The sequence below is a fragment of the Drosophila takahashii genome, chromosome 3L, assembly GCF_030179915.1.
Source record: "Drosophila takahashii strain IR98-3 E-12201 chromosome 3L, DtakHiC1v2, whole genome shotgun sequence".
Lineage (NCBI taxonomy): Eukaryota > Metazoa > Arthropoda > Insecta > Diptera > Drosophilidae > Drosophila > Drosophila takahashii.
This window is the reverse complement of record NC_091680.1, coordinates 8,349,436-8,375,015: the sequence shown is the minus strand read 5'-3', so window position 1 is coordinate 8,375,015 and position 25,580 is coordinate 8,349,436. Positions and strand designations below refer to the sequence as shown.

At 41.9% G+C, this 25,580-nt stretch overlaps 4 protein-coding genes across 11 annotated transcripts; 3 read left to right on the top strand and 1 right to left on the bottom strand.

The window, feature by feature from the left end:
• The first annotated feature begins 834 nt into the window (after positions 1–834).
• LOC108065844 (GTP-binding protein Rhes) lies at positions 835–25,580 on the top strand. Of its 2 annotated transcripts, none has more exons than XM_017154072.3 (5): positions 835–895; positions 21,037–21,833; positions 22,343–22,536; positions 23,426–23,609; positions 23,690–25,580. In XM_017154072.3, exons 2-5 carry the CDS (start codon positions 21,295–21,297, stop codon positions 24,096–24,098), a joined length of 1,326 nt encoding a protein of 441 aa, XP_017009561.2. In that variant the 5' UTR covers positions 835–895; positions 21,037–21,294; the 3' UTR covers positions 24,099–25,580. The 2 variants fall into 2 exon arrangements, with proteins under 2 accessions (XP_017009561.2, XP_017009560.2); XM_017154071.3 differs by lacking the exon at positions 835–895 and adding an exon at positions 5,983–6,247.
• LOC108065759 (protein lifeguard 2) lies at positions 8,068–10,251 on the top strand. Of its 2 annotated transcripts, XM_070215179.1 has the most exons (5): positions 8,068–8,364; positions 8,419–8,563; positions 8,625–8,903; positions 8,954–9,149; positions 9,802–10,251. In XM_070215179.1, exons 1-5 carry the CDS (start codon positions 8,159–8,161, stop codon positions 9,954–9,956), a joined length of 981 nt encoding a protein of 326 aa, XP_070071280.1. In that variant the 5' UTR covers positions 8,068–8,158; the 3' UTR covers positions 9,957–10,251. The 2 variants fall into 2 exon arrangements, with proteins under 2 accessions (XP_070071280.1, XP_070071279.1); XM_070215178.1 differs by lacking the exon at positions 9,802–10,251 and having other exon boundaries at positions 8,072–8,364; positions 8,625–8,898; positions 8,954–9,217.
• Positions 14,442–15,450, top strand: LOC108065847 (uncharacterized). Of its 5 annotated transcripts, XM_070215684.1 has the most exons (6): positions 14,527–14,649; positions 14,700–14,718; positions 14,793–14,844; positions 14,906–15,031; positions 15,084–15,233; positions 15,286–15,450. In XM_070215684.1, exons 3-6 carry the CDS (start codon positions 14,809–14,811, stop codon positions 15,448–15,450), a joined length of 477 nt encoding a protein of 158 aa, XP_070071785.1. In that variant the 5' UTR covers positions 14,527–14,649; positions 14,700–14,718; positions 14,793–14,808. The 5 variants fall into 5 exon arrangements, with proteins under 5 accessions (XP_070071783.1, XP_070071782.1, XP_017009565.3 ...); XM_070215681.1 differs by having other exon boundaries at positions 14,443–14,646; positions 14,700–14,844; XM_017154076.3 differs by having other exon boundaries at positions 14,447–14,649; positions 14,700–14,844.
• Positions 15,465–17,573, bottom strand: LOC108065846 (uncharacterized). 2 transcript variants are annotated; one of them, XM_017154073.3, is made up of 3 exons: positions 17,193–17,573; positions 16,288–16,497; positions 15,465–15,685 (listed from the first exon to the last, which is right to left on the bottom strand). In XM_017154073.3, exons 1-3 carry the CDS (start codon positions 17,524–17,526, stop codon positions 15,465–15,467), a joined length of 765 nt encoding a protein of 254 aa, XP_017009562.2. In that variant the 5' UTR covers positions 17,527–17,573. The 2 variants fall into 2 exon arrangements, with proteins under 2 accessions (XP_017009562.2, XP_017009563.2); XM_017154074.3 differs by lacking the exons at positions 15,465–15,685; positions 16,288–16,497 and adding an exon at positions 17,019–17,089.

Below are 25,580 nucleotides of genomic sequence, written 5' to 3'. Positions count from 1 at the left end.
AAAATATGCATTTGACATGCGATGAAGTACAATGAATGCACAGAGAAAAGTGCCACGAAAGGTGGTAGTTTTGCATATTAAAGGGGGTTGGCTCTTAGCATTATATTTAGAAAATATGAAACCGATTTTTATGATGGTGTGCGGAAGTGTACAATAGTGACTTAAGCTTAGAAATGTTTATTATAACATTAATAATGAATTATCAATTTTTAGTTCATGATTTTATCAACAATAAATAAGCTCAACATAATATTCAATAACTAAATAACTTGATAAATTATTTGAATTATATATACTTAATTTTTGGCTTAAATGCTATGAACTTTTCTTACTCTCCGATTTAACTTTAATTTCCATAACCCCATTAATAATTTCTCCCAGTGTTTTGCAACCCCACTGATTGCTTGCCTTATTCGCCTTCATTTGTTTAAAGTTCCAATTAATTGGGCCGCATTTGTTGGAGGCAGTGGAGCGTACGGCCGATAAGCCACAAATATATGTTCTTCACTTTAGATGTGACATTTTGATTGCGGGCGCATATTTTAATTTTGAGCCTCAGCTGCAAAGTATGCCACGGTTTGAGCTACAATATAATTACGAACGCATTTCCCTGCATGGAAATTCAATAATGCCTTCTTAGCGCCACACACATATGGAGGGAAGCACTAAATTTGATTTCAATAATTCAATATTAGACAGGGCAAAAGTAGACATAAAGTAACAGCAACAGTCTTCTTTTGGGTTAAGAGCGACTGTTGGCTAACAGCCGAGAGGACTCGCGGCCTTTAACTTGGCCAACATCGAGCTCGGGTCCTCAGTTGTCTGCTGTTCGTGAGAGGAGCAGGACTTTCCGAGCTCCCCGTATTTTCAACACCCTCGAAAACGACTCGATTTCGTACGTAAATATTTATGTTTGGGAAACTCGCGTCCCGAGTTCGCGAGTGGGTATAAAAAACTACGAGTGCGTTAAAAAGTTCACACACAAATTGCATTATTTCCGCGCTACGATATATTGGCGCGTTTTTCATGCTTTGCATATTTTTTTTTGGTCCTTTTAACTGGAACAAAAGCGTTATGTATATGCGGGGAAAAAAAATTGGGGCGATTGTTGTGGATGTGAATTTTGCATAAGGACATGAGGAGCGGCACCCAGGAGAACAAACAGCGGAAGGGGCCGCTTTCATTCCGGACATAAGCACTTGGAAAAAATGATAATCTATCAGTTGAAATGAGAGAATATTTAATTTATAAATTATTCAGTATATTTATTATCTATTTTTTACGGTCTTTAATTTTGCTGTATTATAATCATCAATTTTATATGATCTTAATGTGTGTCAATATTTTTTTTCACTGCACATGTTGCATACACACTTTCTTGTGTGGCAGGCAGCTCGTTTATTTTAAAATTTCCATTTAAACCCACTGACTTACTTGCCGCCGCTGTTGTGGGGATCAAGTAACTTGTGATTCCTGGGGCCAAGTGTTTCCTCGCCACCTGAAAATTAGTCGGGAGCCCCCTGATTTACAGGGAATTTAAGTGTATTAAGGCATTAGGCCAGGTCGCTGCCTCGGGCTGAGAACTTCTCCCTTCCATGTGGCCAAAATGTAATTTTCTTAGCACTTTTGTTCACGCCCGACGACACATGTTGTGGTTCGCACACCCACACACCCATTCACCCGCATTTACCGCACCCATACATACAGATGGCGGAAGAGACACACAAACACATACACAGGGACACTCAGCAAGAAACCGCAGACACCGATACGAATGCCCCCGGCAGCATTTACATACTCGCCCAAACATAAGCATAAGCGCAACTTAGCTTGCCAAAGTTTTTTGTTCAACTTTCCGTTGCCGCAAGAGAGCTTAGAATGGGAGTGGAGTGCTTCTGACTGATTGATACCCTAAACTTTTGTGGCAGGTGAGGAAATCGTATTTAATGACTGCGAAAGTGTAGCCAGGAATATCACTCATACGCAGTGTGGTATGAATATTGGGTATTTTACTCAGTTCAATTTTTCTTATTTAAAATATGCCATTTTATTTTTGTTTTATATATATGAGTGATTCTTTGTGAAACGTATCGAGATTTTCTTCATGGTCTCAAAACGATATCTAATTTTTATGACACTATCACACCATTTAAAAAGGATTTTTAAAAAAGTTTCATATATGAATTGCTAAATTTTACCAAGAAAATTTAATTAAATTTAAATTACAAATATGACGAATATATTGGTCAAAAACTTTTTCTTGATAATAACCATGCAACATATTTTGGATACTTTACTATTTTCTTTATAATTTTTTTAGTGACCTTTTAGGAAAATAGATATTTTTAATTTTTGAAATCACTTTACACAGCTTTACGGCCAACATAAAATTCTCAACAAAAATACCCTATAGCTACTGGTTCGCATATTTAAATGCTCAAAGTCCGGAGTTCGAAAGTAGCTGCCAGAAAGAACGCTTATAGTACAATCTCCGTCCTCAAATCGTCTGGCTGCCGACACGCTTAGCTTCAGGCCGTGGGCTATGGCACTTTGGCACTTTGGCACTGGGATTGCGGCGGCTTTAATCGATAGCCACGCTAATAGTTTGGCCGTGCGACATGTGTGAATATCTGATGGGGCTGCATTTCAACTCCTGGCTGCCAATCATTTCACGCTTGATTGCCGTCCAAGGCCGCAGGCCCCGGAATCCGAATTCCGGAATCCGGTGCCATCCGATGTTGTCCGTGGGATTTGGGCTGCCAAGTCAGACAGTAAGTCGCTGGCTGAGCCAAAAGCCCAAAGCCCCCGGCTGAATGGCCGGCAATTCATCTAAATCAGGTTCGGCCGGCCAGTTCTGCGGTTGTGGCTTCAATTAATTAAAACAAATTGTATTTGCCCATGGCCCTGAAACTCGTCCGAGCAGCCGGGCTGCTGATGGCCAACCATCTCTCTTACATACACACTCATTCTTTTTTCAATTAATTGTTATTTCATTAGCTTCCATTACTCGCTGAGCCACCCACGCGGGCTATTAATGAAGTGGGCGCCCATTCACCTGGCTAGAAGGAGGAGCGGAGTGGCTTGATCCCCGGGTCCCGGGAGGTGGGCGTTATAATTTTCACTTTTATTGGCTTTTAATGAATGCGAAATTGCCAGGGATTATGAATACACTTGCCCATTATCTGCTGCAGGGCCATTAATTAGATTACAAAACGTGTTACGGGCTTTGGTTAGGGATTTAAGAGATTTTCCAGCAGAGGTTGTTTTTCAGCTTACCTTTTAGTGTTTATTATTATGTAATGTTATTTTAAATATTATAAATAGTAAAATATGTTCTTCTTTCAGTTGCCCATATATTTTCAAAAAATTAAAGAACTATATTAGTTTAATTTCCCAACTAGAAAATAGTACACCTGTGAACTACTATAAAATAGAGACTCTAAAAATCGGCAAGTAGCAAAATTCACCCAGAACGGATTCACATAAAAATCTAAAAAAAAATATTATATATATTTTTTCTATTTTACCCATCGTAAGCTAAACTGAAAGTGAAAACACTGCTGAGGGCCTCAGGTGCATCGAACAAATGTGATCGGAATGGCATTGTCACCGATTCAGTGGTCGGATGGTGGATAGCTGGTTTTCTGCTGCCGGTTGACTTGCATTCAGCAGCCGTCTCATTGACTTGTCAAGTGATGCTATCAAGCCGGGCTTGTGGTCGTTACACTGAATTTGCTTGTTTGTTTGTCCGCTCGGCTGCTGATTCACTTGTCTGCCGCTCGGCAATTGAATGCCACTCTGTGGCAATGGCAATGCACTCGCACTCCTGTGGGCTCCTGCCAGTCTGACTGCCATTCTGCGTGAGTCCTTTCAACACTTTGCACTTCCCGGCAAACAATCACATTCATTGACTTGCATTACGGTGTTTTGTGGTGGTCCTTCACTCACTCACACATCGGGGAAAATGGGGGAAAGGTGGGTGTTCAGTGTTCGGTATTCGATATTCGGTATTCCCTTTCAACTGGGCCACCGCCACTCGGCTGATTATTGCTTACTTATTGATAGCGAATCTGATTCGCCAAGAATGCGGCAAAAGCAGCGATAAGTTTGCTCCCTGCGTAGCCAGTGGAGCGTGCCACTTGGCAGCAGATACTTTCCACACGCCCACGTATCTGCCAGATACTTTTCTGACTTTCAGTTGGGCGTTAGTGAAACCTGCACACCATACAGATCCTGCTAAAAGGAGTGATAAACGAGATAGTAATTGTAAATATTTTCCCTGAGCTTATAACATTCGTGATATAATGTAAAACTCATAGAGAGCAGCATCCAAAAACACATGCATCATTTATTAAATCCTTTTTAATAGATTCTTAAATCAAAAGAGCAAATATTGATTTCATGGCATCGCCATGCAAAATGTTATTTATGTTCGCTTTTTGCATATTTAGTTTGCTTTTTCCATTATTGATTGTGAGATAGATTGGAAAGCATTTATGTTGGTGTTTATTTGTAAACGGGAGATTTAAGGGAAACTAAAAACGAGTTAGCCAAAAATGGCATCCAACCGCAGGCATTCCAAATACCAAATTCCCCGGAATATTTCATAACAAATTACGCTTTAAAGTGAGCACATGATGGGCGTCCTGCTTCGCTCGTCCCCTCCAGTGGCAGTTAACTTTTAATTTCCTCACCTGAGCCCGGGCTCACTTGCCCCACAGCGGGGGATTCCCCCACGCAGTCGTGAATCCTGAATCAGCGCCGCAAGCCGCAAAGGACACGCGGCAGACCGCAGTCAACAAAAACACAACGAAAAAACAACAGTTGAGCCCACTTTAGAGGTAATGGGGCGGTGCTAGTGGGTCTGGGTCGGTGGCTTCAGCCATTAGCCATTCAGCGCAGAGGCACTGGATTATTTTCATAATTGCCGCGGCTAAGTCGCGTTCTTGGCGGCTAAAAACACGGCAAGAGCGCAATTGGCGCTAATCAGGAACAGGACGAGAACGAGGACGTCCCCCGACTGGCGGCCCACTCAATAAATGACTTGATAAACATGCTGAAATGATTACAAAGTCAACAGCTTATTTGCCATGCCAGAGACATTTCAAATTCTCAACTCGCCACTCAACTGAATCAAAGTGCGTGGAGTAAGCACGATTTCTTAATTATGTGTACCCACGACTGCACAGAAAGAAATTAAGATCCGGATTTAATTGGGAACAGGATTAAAGGGAGATAAGGAGAGCCTTTTTGACTGTATGAGATTTATTTGTTCTTTATTTAAAAACAAGAATCTCAACAATTTTATTAGCATGCTTTCTCGCACTCCATTATTACCTTGATAATTCCAGAATGTATTTTTTTGGATGGTTAACGATTGTGTCAGCCTATAAAAAGAAATTGTGCAATTCAAATTTAAAGTCATCCAAAAAATTTATTTTTAAACAAGATCTCAGGAAGGAACCTTACTTAATACGTTTATACTAACTTAAAGTGAATCAAGAGTTTTATACAAATCTCAATCATTTCAAAATGACAAAATTTGTTGTTAGTTTATTAGGAGAATTAAGAGCTTCCTAAGAAAATACAATTTATAAATGTCACATTTGGGAATTCGATTAAATTCGATCCTAGAACCCCTGAAAATTGTTTTATGTGTGCTGTGGTGTTGACATTTAAGTTGGATGAAGAATAAAGTATCCATTGGGGGAGGCGGATGAGATGAGCCGCACACCCGCTTGTTGCTGGCAAAAACTTTTCATTATATTTATGATACAGCTTGACTTTTGTTTTGTTTGTTTAACTTCTTGTCAACCTACATAATCTGGGCCTCTCTGCGGCTCTGTTAGGATACTCTCTCTTTCGCTGTTAGCGAGTGCGCAGGTCGCCGGAGTTGAGAGTTGAGTTGGCAATTGAATTTCACAGTAATTTCCTGGCCACGACTGGCATACGCTTCAGATAATCGCTCGTCGGCCAGCGAGTCGGACGTGTTTTAGCCGCAACAGTGGGAAAAATAATAACAAATCGGGGGAGTGCCATTCGCCCCATTCGTACCTCGTTTGTCCATTCATAAAGCCGTGTCCTTTTACGCGAAAGCCACAACAAACTCGCATCCTGGAGGACAACGACATCTCTCCTCGTGTGTGAGTGCCAGTGCTCTTGTGTGTTCTGGTGTTCTTGTGCCGACAGGAAATACTCGACCCATAATAATTGCAAAGGACAACCAATTTGGTTGATGTCCATTCAGGTGAGCCAGAATTTGTCGACAGGACATTGTTATCGCGGCGCCATTATATTGTGTGATTTCTTCTAATGCAATTTGGGCACCAGGTACCTCATTCGATTTGCCCTGCTTTTATTTGATTTTATTGTGACTACTGCGTATTTGATTTGAGGCCGGACACCTGCGGGCAGGGCGTACACCCTTGAAGCTGAAGAGACGCCCATCTTGGCCCATAAAAGGCTTTCGGGGACTCGGGTTACGGCCACATTACCCACTCGAAGCGGTCGAAATATTTTATGGTCTGCCACTTAAGTGCATCGGTGGCACGAGCTTTTGTCTTGGCTTTTATAGTTGGTACTTGAATTTTAAACGGCTGTCATGTGTCTCGTGTTCTGCTAAGTGAAGACTCTTCGTTACCCGTAAATCTTTTGCTGATTAAGTTGCTCCATCGGCAGTTAAAAATTCAACAAGCAGGGCAGAAAATATTTATGCCAGCCGACAGAAACAGCGGTCTCACATGCTTTGCATATTGCTTATCTAAATTGTTTTGTTCGCAACGTAAGTGGGAGAAAGGCGGTGGGGCCATTAAACCGACTGAAGAACACACACTCTCGGCTAGGCAATTTTTCAATGTCACTTGAAGGCAGCAGAATTTTGACATTGGCCATTAATAAATTAGTGAGCATCTCGTGCTCGTCGGGATCTCCTCCTGCTAATTGAGTGGTAAATGCGAGGAGGCTTTGAAGTCAAAGTCCTAACAAAGTTCTTCTTGGGGGAGGAGTCCTGATATCGCAGCTCAGGAATCAGCATCACGCAAATCCAAATTAAAAGAAATGCCCAAGATCCAGGAGCCATCAACAGCTGCGCCCACGCCCCAGAAAAAGTAATTTGAGGCGCCCCGGCCCAACAGCCTTTCACCCCCGACCTTCTTTTCCGACTTCCGTCGCAGCCTTTCGCAGCCTTTCACACATCTTTTAGCACTTTGGCCAAAACTTTGCAGCCGCTTCGGTTTCGGTTCGGTTCGGGGTATATAAATAAATATATAAAGGAACTCTCGATGTGTGCGAGATTGTGTTTGCCTGTCTTGTTTTCCTACAAATCTTTTCAACAATTCAAAAATGTTTACTGGAACGAATTTATGGTATCCCTGTTGGCTCTGGCCCACATCTGTCCCCGTTTTTGTGTTCCTGGGCCTAAACCCTTCGAGGCCGTATACTCATTACACTCTTGTTGATTCTGGATTGAATGGATTTATGCGAAAACATCAGGAAGCGCATATCAAATGCAGAACATGAGAATTCTGAGAAGTATTTTTTCGGGCAAAGAAAAATGTTTATTTCCAACCGGCGAAAAGGCAAGCGAATCTTATAAAAAATGAAGGCGTTTAAAACGATAAAGACGGAGATTTCTTGGAAAGAAAACCAGTAATTTAAAAAACATGAACATGAGCTTAATTTTAAGGGTGTAACAAATTGTTGTGCGCTTGCACAAAAGCGATATAAAAAGCGAGGGATATCTTAAGCCAGTTTCGAAGATAAGTAGATAAATCAACCTGCGCCATAATCCCCAAAATGTACCCATTGAAAATCGAGCAGCCATCTATCATTCGGGAAATCTATTCACGGCGAGTACAAGAAACTCCCTCTTGGCTGTCATGTGTTGTAGCCGTAATCATTTGATTTGGATACGGTGGCAAATTCCCGCAGAGTGTGTTATCGCCCGGAGTTTGGGGCATTATTATGAGGGATAGAAGAGGAGGAACCCTAAGATACCCCTTGAAATGGCAGATGTTTAAACCGGATGTGGCAGTAAAGTGAGTTGTATGCTCCAGCAACAAATGCTTTGCGTGTCAGGTTTCTTTTGTGTTCTTTCCGTTGTAACTCATTTTCTCCGCTCTATATCATTTTGGGGTGTTAATTCGCAAGTGCCCGCAAGATGGCGTCGTCGTCTGGGTCCCAAAATAAACCACCCCCTCCGCCAGTTCCGCCCCGCCCAGTGATGGTGCCACGCCCCACAATGCTGCAGTATGAGCCCCACGAAAGTCTGAAAATCTCCAGATGCAGATTTATGGTTCTGGTTTATCTGCTCTTCGTGGTATTTCTTCTGCTCGCCCTGATCCAATGGGAACTTGTGTCCTACTAGTAAGTTTTCTTTATAATATTTGTACTATAATATTACAAGGGTTTTTTACTCAGTAAACCATTAGCTCATTTCTTTTTGGCCAACTACTGGCTGAGTGCAGTCTGCATGCTGATCTCAGTTCCGCTTTTAGCGGTTTTTCTGATGGTTCGCAAAGCTCGTTATATACCGATTTTTTCCTGGTTGCTGCTTTGCGTCATTGTAGGTATATTACAGCAGGATTTTCTTTTCCAGAATTTCTAGGCTAATTTTCAGATTGCAGATAGAACTGTTGGTTATTGGTATATGTACTTTGGCAGCCTACTGTAGTGAACTGAACTTTTTGCTCTATTTCACTGTAACTGCAATTCTGATGGTGACCTGTGTGCTAATTGGTTCCTTCATCCCCTGCGATTTGACCGCCAATGTGGCTGTCTTGTTCCTGGTCAGCATTCAGTTATTTTTGCTGAGCATATTCCTGCTTATGACCTATACGTTGATTGAATCAGGCGATGCATTTTTTATCTCCTTCGCAGTTATGATTATGCTCGTTATTGGTATGGTAAGAAAATGTTTAGAGTCTGGTATTTCCCTTAATTGTAAGCTTCCCAGTTTATCATGTACCATGCCCAACTGATCCGAGGGGGACGGTATGCGGAACTATACACCACCGATGGACTCTTTGCCGTGATCATCCTCTTCTGTCACTTCTGCATTATTCTGATGCTTTTCTGCTTCGGGGATTGGTTAAAAACCAAAGATGTCGAGGATTATGATATTGATGAGGGGACTGACGAACCAACGAAGAGTATTGAAGATAAATTCGGTTTTAGAGGTCCCAATACCAACGATTATGTTGAAGACGTAATAAACCTTTGATTTTAAATACAAACGATCTTATTCTTCTTAATGAAAATGTTATAAAAACTAAGTATAGGGTTCCTATAATTTATTTACAACATCAAGTTGTTCTAATTTTGTTAATATTTAAATAGTTTTATTTTCCCAATTATGAAACTATAGCTGCTCTGTAAATTCTGCTCCTGCAGGCGGCAGACAGTAATTTATTCGATTGTGCAATGGCACCGTTCACTTATTTTTCGCCAGGATAATCCCCGTCTTGTTTTAATCAAATTGAGTCGGGAATTATCTGTCTTTGGCATCGCCCGCAAAGAGAGACCAAGCGAGTAGTGGCCATCTGGCATGTGGCTCAAAGGATTCCCCCGGCTGGGAATATAAATTATCGCATTATGCTTGCAGCTCAGCTTTTTCGCCCGTCGCAGCCATGATACCAATTAGTATAATTACCAAGGGAAGGAAAATAAAAACAGTACTTTTAGTTGGTAAATACTTTATGAAAAGCGCAGTTCTCCTGCTTCTCCTGGCTTCTCGTTTCGCCATTGCTGTGCAGTGGGCATTAATTTTTATTAAATTGTTTTAATTTTTAAGCTGCTTACAAGGCTGTGCGGCCAGCTCAGCTGTCATTGGAGATTTTTTGGGTCAGACCACTCAGGACGTCAGGCGCCTGCTAAGCCCACTCGTCGACATTATAATAACATCCATCATTCTGGACCATACACAAATGACAACAACTGCCAAAGTAGCACACAAATAAAAATATAAACAAAACGGCCAGAAGCAGAAAAAAACAGAAAGCCAAAAGCAAGTTTTGCTTGGACTGCTCGCTGAGTAAACATGACATATTTTTGTTTACCCGAAACGTTTTCCTCGTTCTCCTTGTCAGAACAGTACGGCGGCTGATGGGCCTTTTAGGCCAGGAACGAATGAATGAATGGGCCCTTTGACCACCATTTAACCTGCCGTTTTGGCGCCTTCATACACTCGCCTTTATGCCACCAAAAGTATATACAGAGGCTCTTGTGCGAGTATGAGTGTTTATGCATCCAATAATAAGCAATTTCGTGCACATAATTGGCAGTGGCAGGAGTCGTCGAGCGGACAAAGTAAATAGCCATAATTAATGTATACAACATAAATGTGACCTGACCGAAATACGAAAAAAGCGGTCGAAGCTCACGAAACGACAGAGTCTCGAAAAATGTTTGTCTTCAATGGCGCACAGTGGTCCAAAATAAGTTGGGTCCTTTCTATAATTGAATTTAAACAAATTAAATTACATTGCTGCGGAATACAGTCTGAAAAATCCATGACCCAAAATATCCCTCGAATTGTTGGCTTAAATTTAAATGGGATATTTTTTTATATATTTTATAATTTAAATTTACATCACCATTAGATTCTCAAATTTTGATTTCATATTCCACTTTACAAAAGTCTCCATTGGGCCTTGCCACTGTAACCTGCTGAACGATATACGCTCTATAATGCGTATACGCCGCGTTGTATACAACGAAAAATGTGCAATAAAGACGGCTTCTTCATTGATACGCAAAGCAGCGATATGGGCATCTATATTGTATAATGCAGACTGTATGTTGAGTGCCGAATGTTTGAGCCAGCAATCACTGAAATCGTGGAGGCTGAAATGTGGGTGAATGCGGACGAGAAAATGCGGAGAGGAAAAAAAGCATCAGCCGCAAAATTGGCAGAAACAACAGGAAAATGTTTTTCGCCGGCGTCGCGATGCTGTTTCGCTGATGTCTCTCCGGCTGATTGCGTTGGCGAAATCGCATTGACGGGCGACAACACAGCGAAAAAAGACGAACAATATCACATTTTATTAAATAATCCATCAATGACAGATTTTTGTTAAAAATAAAGTAAATAATTTAAACCTTTATTGTATTTTTTCCTGTGCTGAGCAGAAGGAACGACACATCCTGCGGATATTCGACGGCCTAGGGTGGAACATTGCAGGAAGTGCTGCTATGTGTGTGTGTGTTTGTACTTGGACACCCATCAAGGGTCTGAAGCATTCTCATTATTATAAAAAAGATGAGAGACCGGTGGTCCGGGAGGGCGAAGTCCAAATTAGATTTGCACGTTGTGTCAATGAAGGTTTGCTGCCTTCAGCGCCACCCGGGCGTCATTTAATTTTCATTTAATTTGGGAAAACACATTTAGGCGCGCGCGGCAAGCTCTAATCAGGCGCAAAGCCTTTTTATTCTGATAATAGTAAAATTAAATAAATGCAAACTGCTGTGAAAATTTGAATTTGAATTTTGGGGCCCGGGCACAAAAGATGTCTGCGCAATTTATGCGCCTCCCGCCGCGGTCCTTCGGTCCTCTAAGGGTAAGCCATTGTCATTGTCGAGCGACGGCGTTGACAGCTGCTCCCCGAAAACCATCAGCCCCTCGTCTAGGCTCCCCGAAAAACCCAGCCAAACCAAAGAGACCCCACCCTCTTGATGGCCGCCTTTTGTAGCCTGCATCGCTGTGACATTTTTATTACAAGGGCTCATGAATTTTATTTGGCTCGCGAGCAACTGCTGCCGATTTTATGGGAATTCCGCCCCCGCGGCATCAAATTTTCGGTTCCTGACATCCGCTGGACGTTGGAGCGAAACTATTCGCCCAAGACGATCGAAAAGAAATTGTGTGCACAATGCGCTGCCCGCAAACAACTCTAATTAAAAAAGTTTTACGTTTAACCACTTGAGTTGGCTCAAACACACCCATGCAGGCATGTGTGTACGTACACTGGGGAAAATTAAGGGAAAATGGGAGTTTTTTATTGAAATTAATATTAAAATAATTTAAGAATAAATCCAATATATTTAAATATGTGAAAAAAATAAATATTAATACTTGCAAACAAATAAAAAACAAAATTTCAAAAACATATGAAAAACTAATATTCTAAATTGCAATTTTTATCCAAAATAAATAAATTACTGATGAATTTAAGGTTAATACATTGCAATACAACAAGAAGGTCAAATTTTAAAAAGTAAACAAAGTAAGTTGTCTTATTAAATAAAATTTATGATTAAAATCAGAGTTTATATGCATGTAAAACAGGAGAAAAAATTCCAAAGAATTTCAAAATTTATGACAAATTGCAGTAGCGTTTATTCCCCGTGTGGCATGTTTGTGGCATGCGAGTGTGTGGCTAGACAATCAAAACTTTTGCCACAACCAAGGAAACTTCAAAGCAAAGACAACAGGCGGCCTATGCGAAAAGGCAGTGGAAAAGTGGAAATGGGAAAGGGGCTGGGAAAGGGTAAGGGGAAGGGAAGGGAAGGCGGTAATAAAATTAATGAAGCGCCTCGGCTTTTAGCCGGCAGCCATGAGAGAGACATTAAAGCGGTTCGCCGGAACAGTTGTAGGTCATGTCATTGCCAATGTCTGTTTAAGTATGCGCACAAAGACTGCCGTTTTGCAGGAATTACAAGGACGAAGATGGGGATGGGGACAGGAGCAAGGGACTAGGACAATTTCCCCGCGGGACAGCGGCCTCCTTGTTTTTGTTGATGGCGGTAGCTAATCTCTGATGTACACTTAATTATGTGGCACACTTTTGATTGCCGGGGGACTCGAGCCGGGTGTCCAGGCGGGAAAATGGCAGAGCAAACCCTTTCAGGTTGGTCCACCCTTTTGGCCATGTCATGTAAATTTCATTTGGCAAATGCTGTTAGCTCGGCAGTCGCAAAGTATGCTACACTTTTTGACATTTTCATTCGACTTGGCAATGCAAACAAAATGGACGGAGAGCGGGGTGCTGGAAATTCATGAATGATAGAGGTTCGCACAGGACACCGAGGATGGGGAGCAGGAGGAGGAGTGGAGTAGCCTTTATCTAATCCGGCTGCCAGCTGAAAAAGTTCCCAGCAAAGTTTCCAAGTTGAGCGCCAAAAATTCTTATCACAACTTGCAGTGCATTCCATCAATTTTGCACCACTTTCAGTCCACCTTCCTTCCCACCACCCCATCTCATCTCATCCCCTATATCTCCTCGCCGTGCTGCAATAAAGCAATCAATTTTGAGTCCCCGCCCCCCGGCTTTTCACCCCCTCGCACTTTTCCATCCTGGATGAGCGACACCTTTGACACGGGCCAGTGAAAAAGAAAAATATCGACGCGCAACGAGTTATTCAACCGAATTCGTAATTGTTTTTAAATGAAACTCTTTGTCCTTGGCCATGGCAAGTTGGCAGCAATTCAGCAGTTCGCCCGGCCCTCAATCAATCAAACAATCAAGCAATGTTTATCCGCCGCGCTCGATACCGACAATAAGTAACGAACACGAATCGCGAGACTGAGTCGCTCCTTATCGGATTGTCTATGCCGCATATTGTCTGCTCATTTGGACTATTTCTGTTTGCATTATGCGCTATTTGCACATTTGATTGAATAAATTTATGTACACTTGTCATGCAATCGAAAGATTAGGACTCAGGACGAGGGAAAAGCCTTGGTCATTGATCCCCTTTAAGCGTTGGAACTCAAAAAATTAAATACAAAGAATAAAAAAATAAACTAAACCTAAACGAAAATGACAATCAATTCTCCGTTAAATATTCTCCTAAATTCAAGATTATTAAGGGTTGAGGAAATACAGAAAAAAATTAATTGTAATTAATTTGAATAAATAATTTTAACAATAAACAAGTCAAAAAAATGTTTAAAAATTTATTTAGTGATAAGAACCACACACATATTTTTCTCATAACACAAAATAACACACAAAATTGTGGCAAAATTATATTAACTTTCAAGCGCACTCAAGAATCAAATACAATTTAATAAAGTTATCTCAAAGAATCCTTTTAGCCTCCAATTAAGAGTCTGACAACTCTGTTAGCTATTAAGTAAGCCATAGCACAAACTATGTATAAACGCATTGCGCATACGCACTGTTGGCCGGCTATCAGTCCCGGCAAATTAATGCGACATGGCAGCAATTAGTCCTACGCTGCTAAATGATTTAAAACTTGCGCCAAACTTTGTCTCCCCTCCGCCTGTTTGTCCGCAACATTTTGCGCAAACTTTTAATTATTACACACTTGCGACTTGTTGTTCAATTTGCTCGCGATGCTGCCAGATTATAAACTTTTGTCGAGTTCAATTATGTACGCCGAATCGTCGGCATTGTTTGTTCTAATTCGCTCCATAAACTTTTTGGATGTGCAATTAGTGACCGGCGGAACATGGCTTTAATTTTTCATGAAACTTAGACCGACTGTATCTCAGAAGTCCGGGGGTCCAAAATCAAACTATTCATCTGTTTCTATCGCCATGTTCGAGGCAAATATTAGCATCTGGCCGTTTTTCCACACCGAATCGGTCGAGGATCGGCGGAAGTATATTATAAAAGTTTTCCTAGAGTTTGCTGGATTCGTTCTGATTGGATTTGTGCATTGGATCCTCATGCTGACGTTATTGCAGTAAGTTATAGGGTGCTATTTTTCATGTGTTAATATATATTTTGTGTTAGGGATTGGTTTCTTGATTTGGTAAGAGAACACTCATCCGCCTTGCTTCTGGCCTTTGTCATAGGCATTTTCCTGCTCCTTTTATTCGCCATTAGTAAGCCCCTCCGGAAAATGGCCTTTGTGAACTGGGTTATTACCTTCACTATCGTGAGTTATCAAAGGAATTTGTAAACCCAATCAGATTGAGTACATTGCATACTTTGTTCAGCTGGAATGCCTTGTGGTTTCTCTCAGTGTGCTGATTATATCTTCGGGAATCCTATACATGCTGGCCGGATTCTTGATCGTCGCCGTGGTAATTGTGTTTTCCTGTCTGACAGCTGCTTTAATGCCGGTTTGTATCCTCAGTAAAACTGGAGAAATTCTGAATGCCTAGCCCCCCACAGTTAGACCTCACTGGAACCGGAATTTACCTATATATGCTGGCCACTGGCGCCTACATGCTGAGTCTATATTCCATGGTTTTGTACACAGTCCTCGAAGTGACCTGGGGCTTTTATCTCTTCGCCACAATGATCGCCTGCGTCGTAATAATAGTAAGAAATGGCCATGCAACTGTCCTCAGCATAACCATAAAATCACTTGCAGTTCCTCATGTATCATGTGCAGTGCATAATGGGCGGTAGGAGGGCCTCGACCAGTTTGTTCGATGACAAGTTCGCCGCCCTGCTGCTATTCCACGAGTTCGTCGGTCTCTTTGTGCTAACCCTCTACTGGCGACCCATAATGCAGCGCCTGCAGTTGAAACAATAAACGAGCAGTCGGTCCTATTCAATCCCCATGTATTTCAGGCAGTTTTCCAAGCGGCTTGCAGCCGGGCCCTCCAGAGGTTCCTGCCTCCGACAGCCGCCGGGTCCTCGCATGTGCAGACTCACATGATCCCGACACTCGATCCGCCCGTCTCCGTTGCAATCGGCTCCATATCGCTGCACATAGCCACGCACAATGGTCCCGGCACACTGGTCATCCACCACGCATCCTTCGTACTCTGCGGAATGGAGATTGGAATTGGGTTAGTCGGTGGGCAGTACACGCTGTGTAACGGAGATTACACAGAGGAAAAAATTTAAACAAGAACATCCAAAAATCATCAATATCTTAAAGCATCACTGAACAAAAAATGGATATTAAATTTCAAATGCTATTAAAGGCCTTCAATTTTAAAACTGAATCTATGGACTAAGTGCTTTTGGTTGTTTTTGTGTATAACACACTTATCGATGGTAAATTTTGGAGAGTGGCCTTGTTCGTCTTTCTATTCGCAAATAGTCTTTAATCGGTAATAGCTTTTGTTGCTTTCCAGTTTCTAATCCGAATAATTAATGACTTGCTAATTAGTCAGAAACAAAAGCTAACAGATTATAATTCCAATTAATAGTTTGTGGATTTGTGACATCTCAATCTTACAATTATAATGGAAATTGTGAGAGAGAGTTATCAAGATGAAAATAAATATATAATTAATATTAAACCTATGTTCTTGGTTTAGTTAAGATAGTTATTAATGTTTTGGGATTGAAGCAAAAGATGCACTTAGAGTGAATTTGTTTTTGGCTTTTTCAAGGTATTTCTTTTTAGTGTATGCCTTACCCTGTGCCAGTGAGTCGCCCGGGTCAATTATCCCCAGTGTGTCCTGCCAGTAGCCGTGGGAGATGCGATAAATGCCGCACGGCTCCTCACTCCGCCCTCGGTTCTTGCAGATGGCTCGAGTGTTATTCGTGGCCGTGGTGGCGATGCAGGCCAGGCACTGGACGCTCAGCTGCGTTGGAGATTCCGGGAATGTTGTTATCGTCTGGGCAGCTGCAAAATGCATTCCAAAGACAGGCCCAATTAGCCGTTTAATCGAAACTATTTACCACACAATATAGCTAACAGCATAGTTGGCAGAGGGTTCCGGTTCACCCTACCCTCCCCAAAGACTAAATAACTCTTAGACCTCACGTTTTAACCACACTCATCTTGAGTTGGAAACTTTTAAGAAAGCACCAACTGCAAACTGGGTATGTTTTATTAGCAGTTTGGGCCCAGCAACTTTAAATTGCAGTTCTAGTAACTTTAAATTGATGTTAAACATAGTTTGGAATACTTTGGCCGCATAAATGCAGAGATGCATTCATATGCTGCAGCTAAAATTAACTTTTGATTTTCATATACACACTCTCAGCTATTTTACATATATAAGCTTTTAGCAAACTTTTTTATTGACACTTAAAAATGTGTTCTTGTTTATTAGCAGTTTAATCTCAACCTTTTTATGCTCGGTACACTGTGAATTACTATGAAAAATTTAATTGAGTGATTAAAAATGTAATGATTTTTTTATTTTAAGACAATAGATTGTATTTATTATCACTATCTGCTGGCTCTCCTAATGGCGTTTCTAATCAGTCAGCTGGGAAAGAGAGAGAGGCAACAAAGTAAACCGCTTATAAAATTATCCGAAGGCGAAGAGCTTTCAGCGATTGAACAAGGGTGCTTGAGGCAGCGGCACTTACCCACACCCGAGGCGGTGACCACGGGAAAGTCCTCCTCCAAGGCGTCCAGCCTCCCCCGATCCTTGAGATTGATGTGCAGTCGGCCCAGATGATGCTTCTGTCTTAAGTGCATGTAAATGGCGCCGATGATGAGCAGCAGGGCGATGCAAATGGCGGCCACACTTAGGACCTCTCGGGTGCAGCAGGACCTCCGATTCCAGCGACGTTTACTGCGACTTTGGCCGGACATTGAGAGGGCTTCGGCGTACTCCTGATGGTCCGCCACCTTGGAGGCGTCCGTTTCGATATCCTCACTGTTTTTGGCCAGCTCTGCCACACTGGAGGTTGGCTCCATGGCGCTATAGCTTCTCCCTAGGCGGTCGCAATCGGACTAACCCCATAAAGCTAGAAGTTCCGTAGCACCAAGTTACAGGTGCTGCCCGAGATAACCTCCCCTCGATTATCGCTCAATGTTGTCGGCGTAATTGATGCTCACTGCTTGCGGTTTCTCCTCTCCGTGTTTTGCTCGAATCAGCTAATCTGTTCCCGTTTTTGTTCTGACATTTCGGCGCTTTTTCTCCCATTCAAGTGGCGCTCACCAAGTCAGTTTTTCTCCAGCTCTCGAGCATCAGCCAGTCGTACACCTGAACAAATCCAAACTCATGTGGTTTTCATTCACAAATGTTGCCCGAATTTAATTTGGTACTATGTTTATTTTATAAACATAAAGACGGCAGCGTTGGCGACCACACCGTGATTATTTTGCGAATAATCCACAAACTAATTTACGCGAAATTATTTCTATCGGGCGTTTTTATTGTTTTGTTTCGCAAAAATATTTGCAAACATATTTTTCAAATGCGAAATTCGGTGTCTGCATTTCATTAAATGTTTTGTTTATTTTTAAAGCATTTTTCCGTGGGCAATTTGGAATCGTACTTTGCTTAATTTGAACGTTTTGAATCGAATTTATTCCCATTTTGAATTATAAGCATTTGGAAAGCTTGGCAGGCTGACAATACTTTAAAAAGTTTGCTTATTTGAACAGGTTAGGTAATCTCCAACCTAATATTACTAATATTACCAACATAACCGGTTAAATATAACTTAACTAAGTTCCATTAAAATATAGAGAGTTTTTCGTAATTAACATAAGTTATATGGAAACGTTGGAGAAATAAATGTTTGCGGGGTTTAAGGGTAAATTATCGGATATAAGAAATATTTTTATTTTTGTAAATAATATTTTTCTCTGTGTAACCCTTGGATTGGGTGTCGATTCCATTTGCGACATGACAACTTATGGCAGGCGTCCATCGAAAGGGAAAGAGAAACGCGATGGGTGCCGATATTTGCCAAATGGGATGGGAGGTGTTGGGTGGTTTGGCCGACAACCTTGCGCATTTGTATGCGCGAATTGTAAACAAATATGAGAAATTGTTGAGAGTCTTGCGGCGAAATTGGAACGGTAAAGTGGGGGCAGCAAACAACAGCAGGCGTTTTAGAATGGGAAACAGGATCCGATGGCATGGTCGGTGGAGGAGGGGTGGTGCCATTCAAAGGGGTGCGAACAGGACGTGCTCAGACCCTCCTGAAGTGCCACTTGTCGTACGCAAACTTACTCCACGACCATCGTAATCTGTCAACAGCAAAGTGTGGGCTCACGCGTGCAATGCATATAAAGATACGTATCTCTGTTTATTTCGCATCTATTTATATTATTTTTAAAATATCATCGATCATCAGGTTTGTGCGAATCGCTGTGGTGGAAAAGATTTTTCTGTCTCGTTCCGTTTGCGAGAAGTGATAAGAAAAGAAACGATTCAAAAGTTTTTCCATGTGGCGAATTTAAGGAAGAGTGATTGGCATTAAGGAGTGACTGCAATCCATTTCTTACAAGTTGCTAAAGGATAAATAATTTTTTATTGGAAAAGTAAATAGGAAAGCAGAGTATATAGACTCCTTAGAGAAACTTTTGATTTATGATGGTGATTTTATTTATTTTATAGTGGCTTAATCTCCAAAATTATTTTCAATTTCACTACAAAAGTGTGCCTAATAAATTTAAAATAAATACCATTTTATCATTGACTCAACCCACAGTCCATAAATAAAGAACACCCCCTTTTGGGGTACGCCTCTGAGCACCTCCTGCACAGGTGCTCGGCAAATAACAGAACTGCTCCGTCACTTAGTTGATTATTCTTTCTGTTTTTGCACAGCAGCCATTTCCACATTGCCTCGCAAATGTCGCCATTGTCTCAAGGCGTTTCCGTTGCCATTTCTGTATGTTTTTCCTCTTACGGCCAAGGCAAAAAGTCATTTGTGTGCGAGGGTGTATGGGTCCTGGCCCACCAACACATGTGCAGATGAAAGGACGAGCCGAACCGCAAGCCAAAATCAATTATGGAAAAATTACCAGTAGTTGGGCTAAATGGCCTTTATGCGGCTGGGGAACTGGGAAACTGGGGGGACTCGGACTCGAATTCGAATTCGGCTGGGGGTGTCGCCTTGTATGTGAAATAATATGCGGTGAATTCTTTTCTTGCAAATTTTCCACTCGAATTCCTTTTGTTAGCTGGCATTTAAACCCTCGTTCGACGGCTTTTCCCCTCCCCCCTCTTCGTTCAAACTGCACGAAATCGGGGAAAATGAGCTGAAATCTGAACGCGAGTACGACGAGCACTTGGTGCACTCGATTATGGCGGGCGCCAAGCTCCCATCGTTCGGCGGTAACGGTAACGGTAACGGTAACGGCTCTTTCCGGTCTGATTTTCCCACCCACTTCCCCTCTCTCTCCCTCCTTCTCTTTCCGCTTTCCCAGCTTTTCCGCCTCGTCCTGCCGCTGCATGCGATATGCATGAGTTGAGCCAATGTGGCCATTCCGGCTGATGTACACGGAGCACGTAGCATGCTAAAACAAAGTTAATTAGATTTGCGGCAAGATGCCCATTATGGCTTGAATGAGGGGGTCAGGCAATAGCCCTTTTAATGTGAAGAGTGCAGCTGGTTTTTCAAAAGTTCCTTTTCATTGGCTTTGATGAACTGGGGGTTTTTGCCAATTTAACACGGAAGCACGGATTGGCTTAGAAAATCTGGTATATTTGTAAATTTTGCTTATACTTTTTTTTGGATTTTTAAGCTGATAGGTTTTATTATTATTTACTAAGAACTTCTTAATAAGGCTTAGTTAACTTGGAAATACTTGAATTCAGCTTAAAAACATTGGGAAAGTGTTACTATTTGAAATGGTTCGAATTTTCCATTTCTAAGCCGATTTGCATTGCCCAACTTAGGATTAAACTAGTTGCAATCAAAAAAGGCCAATATCAATTCAGCATTCCCCTAGGAAAACTGAAATACATTTTTCGAAAACTGAAAAGGAGCTTAAGCTTACTTACGTTTTTAATTCCCAAACTGTTGCCCATTTTGTTATTATTAAAACGCCACAAAAAGTTCTCATCTTATAGTAGTTATGATCAAAAAGTTCACTACATTTCCGGAAAACTTCACTTGAGCAACAAAATGGTAAGGATGTAAGGAAAATTCGCTAACAATCGGATTATTCCTGCATTTAGCTAACAAGAAGACTTTTCCCCACTGCAGAGATAATCCGTTTTTTTTTTGGGTGACGGGTATGTGGCAGTCGAGGATTCGTTTTCCGGTTGCATTTTCCTCTTACTTTCTCGTCGGGTTCTGTGTGGTTTATTCGTCTGGATGGGCTTGGGGCAATTACCGTGCTTAATGGCCTCCAAAATGTTTGCCACCCCCCCTTTTCTTGCTCGCTCCTTTGAGCAGATGGCGTAACTTTTTATATTTACGAGCTGAATGCATTTTTACGTCTTTACATCTCTTTTTTTTGCAGCTTGGCGCGGCTAATGCATTTGGCTCCGGCATAAAGTTTCTGCCACCACCATTTACCATTTACATACACATGCAAATGTCGGCTTGTTAACGACAAAGTTGAATGATTGAAAATGCAAATTGCAGCCGCAACCTGCAACTTGCAACCGATTTGCTGCTAAGCAAAAACAACAACGACGGTGCATCAACGCCGCAAATTAAACCACCGGCGGTGGTGCCGACGACAACCAGTTAAAGTGGCGGAAATGACACAGTCAAAATGTATCGCTGCAAAAATTGGTTTTGTGCGCGCAGCAACAACAACAACTACGTCGATGTGGCACTGAGCGAGGCGCCACCCAGCCATCATACAACAACAACAACAACACCGAATAGCCGCAACAACAGCGCCAGCAACAATAACAACGTGCGGAGCAACAGCAGCAAAAGCAATCAGCAGACAAGCAGCGCCACCACAGCGAGTGGCTATAGAGGGGGTACAGGTGGTGCCAGCACCACCACCCAAAGCCACCACCACCCGAACGCCACCCACTTCGCAACCGATGAGCCGTCACCGCCACAGGCCCACGTGGTCACCTTTCTGGACGAAACCACTGCGAGCGGCAGCAACGGGGCCGTGACGAGCAGCCGGCTGGTCACCACCGCCGAACTGCACCAGGCCCACATGCTGGAGCACCACTCGAACCTGGACGCCATCGAGCAGGCGGACGACTTCATCTACGGCCCCGGCGCGGGACTCTCGCTCTGCGACGACAGCCTGCCGTCGGCCAAAAACTGCTATCGACTCGTCATGCTCGGGTACGCAAACGACCTGTGGATGTGCACTGAAAAAAAATGGGATATCATTTATTTCTTTCTATGCTTTCATTTGGAAGCGCTTTAAAAATGCAAGGGAGTTTTTAAATCTATTTTAAGGCCGCCTAAAAGTATACTGTGCAAAATATTACGCTGACCTTTTCCTGGACACGTATTGTTGCATACTTTTAAGCAGTTTTATAAGCGATTTAAAAAATTTAGTGAATTTAGTTAGTTCTATTTAATGCCATCATCTAAATTTATTGTTCTTATTTTTATTTCATCTTAAAAATTAAAAATCTCCCTAAACCTGGATTTCTTTCACTTTTTTTCATTTTGCTTTTTTTACGAACCCTAAAAGATATCCCACTTTTCTCACTGCAAAAATCATCGAATGGCTGACGCCGATTCAAGTTAATTTTGAGCTTTCATTGGCGTTTCTCTGCATTGCGTTGAATGGACAGCGTCAATTTCAAATCCAATCTCGATTTGCAATTTTCCTTCCCTTGCAGCTCATCACGCGCCGGCAAGTCGTCGATTGTGGCACGTTTCCTGGGCAATCGGTTCGAGGAGGCCTACACGCCGACCATCGAGGAGTTCCATCGCAAATTGTATCGCATACGGAATGAGGTCTTTCAATTGGATATTTTGGATACTTCTGGCTATCATCCGTTTCCCGCAATGCGTCGTTTATCATTTCTAACTGGTGAGTGTGACGTCTTGGCCCCCAAATAGTTGCATGTGTGTGCGGCATTCCGAGGATGTGCGGCAATCGCCTCGAACGCACGTTCTATCACTTAAGTTCATTGGGTGCCATTTAATGTCCTATAAATTATCATAAAAATCAGGCTCAGCTGCTGGTAAACAAAGTTGGGTTCTATACCCTTTTGAAGCGATATCAGGACAGTTTCGGTAACTTTCCTTGGCCATCAAGGGTGTCGTTAATATTTGAACTCAGAGACCTTGAATAGTAATTATGTAGGTCAAAGGACCTTGAAACTATCTTTGCATAAATTAGTGGTAAGCTATGCATAATGTATTTGGAAATAACTAGATAGACCACGAAATAATTATGGTTATGTTATTAAATTTGTTAATGCAATAATATATTTAAAATGTTATTTTCAGGCCTTATAATTATGTTAATTGTTACTTATGACTAGTACTTGCGAGCTGTTTAATTCAGAAAAAATATCCTTTTATTCACATGAATTCGTTCTGGGACCACAAAAAAGAAAACTTTATTTATTGTTTAGTCACGCCCCCCGATAGCTTCTTTTGACCCACAAAAGCGTGCAGAAGTATAAATACATATGAATGGCAAATAATATGTAGGGTATTCACGTATCAGTGGCATGCGGCTATTGATTTTCCCATTCCCTACTTTTGGCTACCGAATTACCCTAAACAACCCAGACCTTACACACAATCTCGAACACATTAACATAGCGGAGATGAGCTTCAGATGTCAGGAGCGTTTTATATAGTGTCTGGAAAATTGGGTATGCGGGGTCATAAATAAGCAATAAATTTGCATTTGCTAAATCAAACGACGATTAATGCTTCCCTTTATGGTTTTTCGGTTGCGATTGCAGGGGATCTCTTCATCCTCGTCTTCAGCATGGATTCCCGTGAGTCCTTCGAGGAGGTCGTACGCCTGCGGGAGAATATCCTGGAGACCAAGTGGGCAGCCCTGAATCCCGGCTCCGGCTTCAAGAAGAAGAGTCTTCCGAAGATACCCATGATATTGGCGGGCAATAAATGTGATCGAGACTTTAAGTGAGTGCTGGTTGATTGAAGATTATTTCTCTGAACCTTCTTTATAAGTATTTACTTTATAATAATACCCTTTTCCCCAGAACTGTGCAGGTGGACGAGGTAATGGGCTATATCGCTGGTCAGGACAACTGCTGCACCTTTGTGGAGTGCTCGGCTCGTCAGAACTACAAAATCGACGACCTCTTTCACTCGCTGTTCACGGTCTCCAATCTGCCGCTGGAGATGACCCCGAACCACCATCGTCGGTTGGTCTCTGTTTTCGGGGCGCCCTCGCCCCTCCCACCCCACGGATCAGCGGTGGGCGGGACCAAGAAGAATGCACTCTCCATCAAGCGAAGATTTAGCGATGCCTGCGGGGTGGTGACCCCCAATGCCCGACGACCCAGCATCCGCACCGATCTCAATCTGATGAGATCCAAGACTATGGCTCTGAACGAGGGCGAGGGGGTGAGGAATCCCTCGCGTTGGAACCGCTGCGCCCTGATGTAGAAATTGAGAGGGCAGTGTGATAGTAGTGAAGGGCGGATCCTTTGCGATCCTCCTATATCTGGGCAATCCCGGCGGTCGGAGCAGCAACTAATTATAAACGCAGCGTTTGGGTGATTTCGATATTATAGTGTAAATACTCGTTTAGTCAGGCCGCGGCCAGTGTGTTGAGAATATTAATTAATTATGCATTTAGCACTTTCTCGCCATCTATGGACAAAGGCAATTAAAAAAAAAAAAGAAAAACCGCGCAAATGTACTCGTTTCGCAATACGCATAATTAAAATCTGAAGCGATACTTGGCTTTGCATACCGAACAGAAGGACCCACTCACCTCTGCCTGCCCAATGTCCAATCTGAATAATAATCCTACGCACTCGATGCTCAGTTTTTCCTCTTCTTCTCTTCTCCTAATTTTTGTACTCAATTTCCCATTTTAATTGCATTTGTAATTTGTAATACTTATCGTTGTAACTGCACATTTACTTGACGCACACACACTGAAACCAAAACGCAGAGGACAATAATGTTAAAACGTATTCGGAATTGCGGGATTTGTAATTGTTATTCAAATTTAATTTATAGATTTAACCAATTGAATTTACATGAATTTACATTGAGCTAATTTAATGTTATCGTTGATTGTTGAAGATACCAATTTGAATATTTGACCATTAGTAAGTCGTTCTGTTTAGGCACACACTCGACACAAACCACAATCCACAAAACCTTTCGAAAGATTGCATATCAGCCAAAACTGGAACCGAAACACACCGAATCAAAACAATTGAAGGGAATCTTGACCAACTAACATACCAACTAACTCTACTGTAACACTTGTACACCGATCTACGCGAATCTAAGCCCAACTATGGTTAACTATATTGCGAAATGGAAAACCTATAAGATACACACTTCTAGCGTTAAACCGAATTTATCTGATCTGTTCTCGATTCGATTTCGGCTTCCGTAGGGCGGATCTCCGATCGAGAGCAGCTCCGTAAGTTTAGCAAATTCGAGTTTCAATCTAACCTAAGCAACAGCAACAATTTTTGCGAGTTTAACATTTATCAAGTATTATCGATAGTGGAATTACAGAACGTATGCGTTTCAGCGCGGCATGAAACCAAGACCAAATGATTATTCTAGCTATACTTACCAGTGACTTGAACGCTAACCTAAATATATATTAACTTACAAGTTATTGAGAATTCATGCATATTTTAGGCAATTATCGTTAATGTAAAAATATAAAAAAAAAAAACAAAGTGCAGATATTTACAAATTTCGCGTTGGGCCAAAGTGCACGAATATAAATATAAATTTAAATAGGTGTAATGCCTGGGATTCGGGTGATTATACGACGGAAGTTAAAATGATTTACGATTAACCATGAAAGCTAACTTTTTAATGCTTTGGATTTGCATTGTTTATTTACATTATACGTATATTGCAAATGATTGAATTACGATTAAATAAAACTTA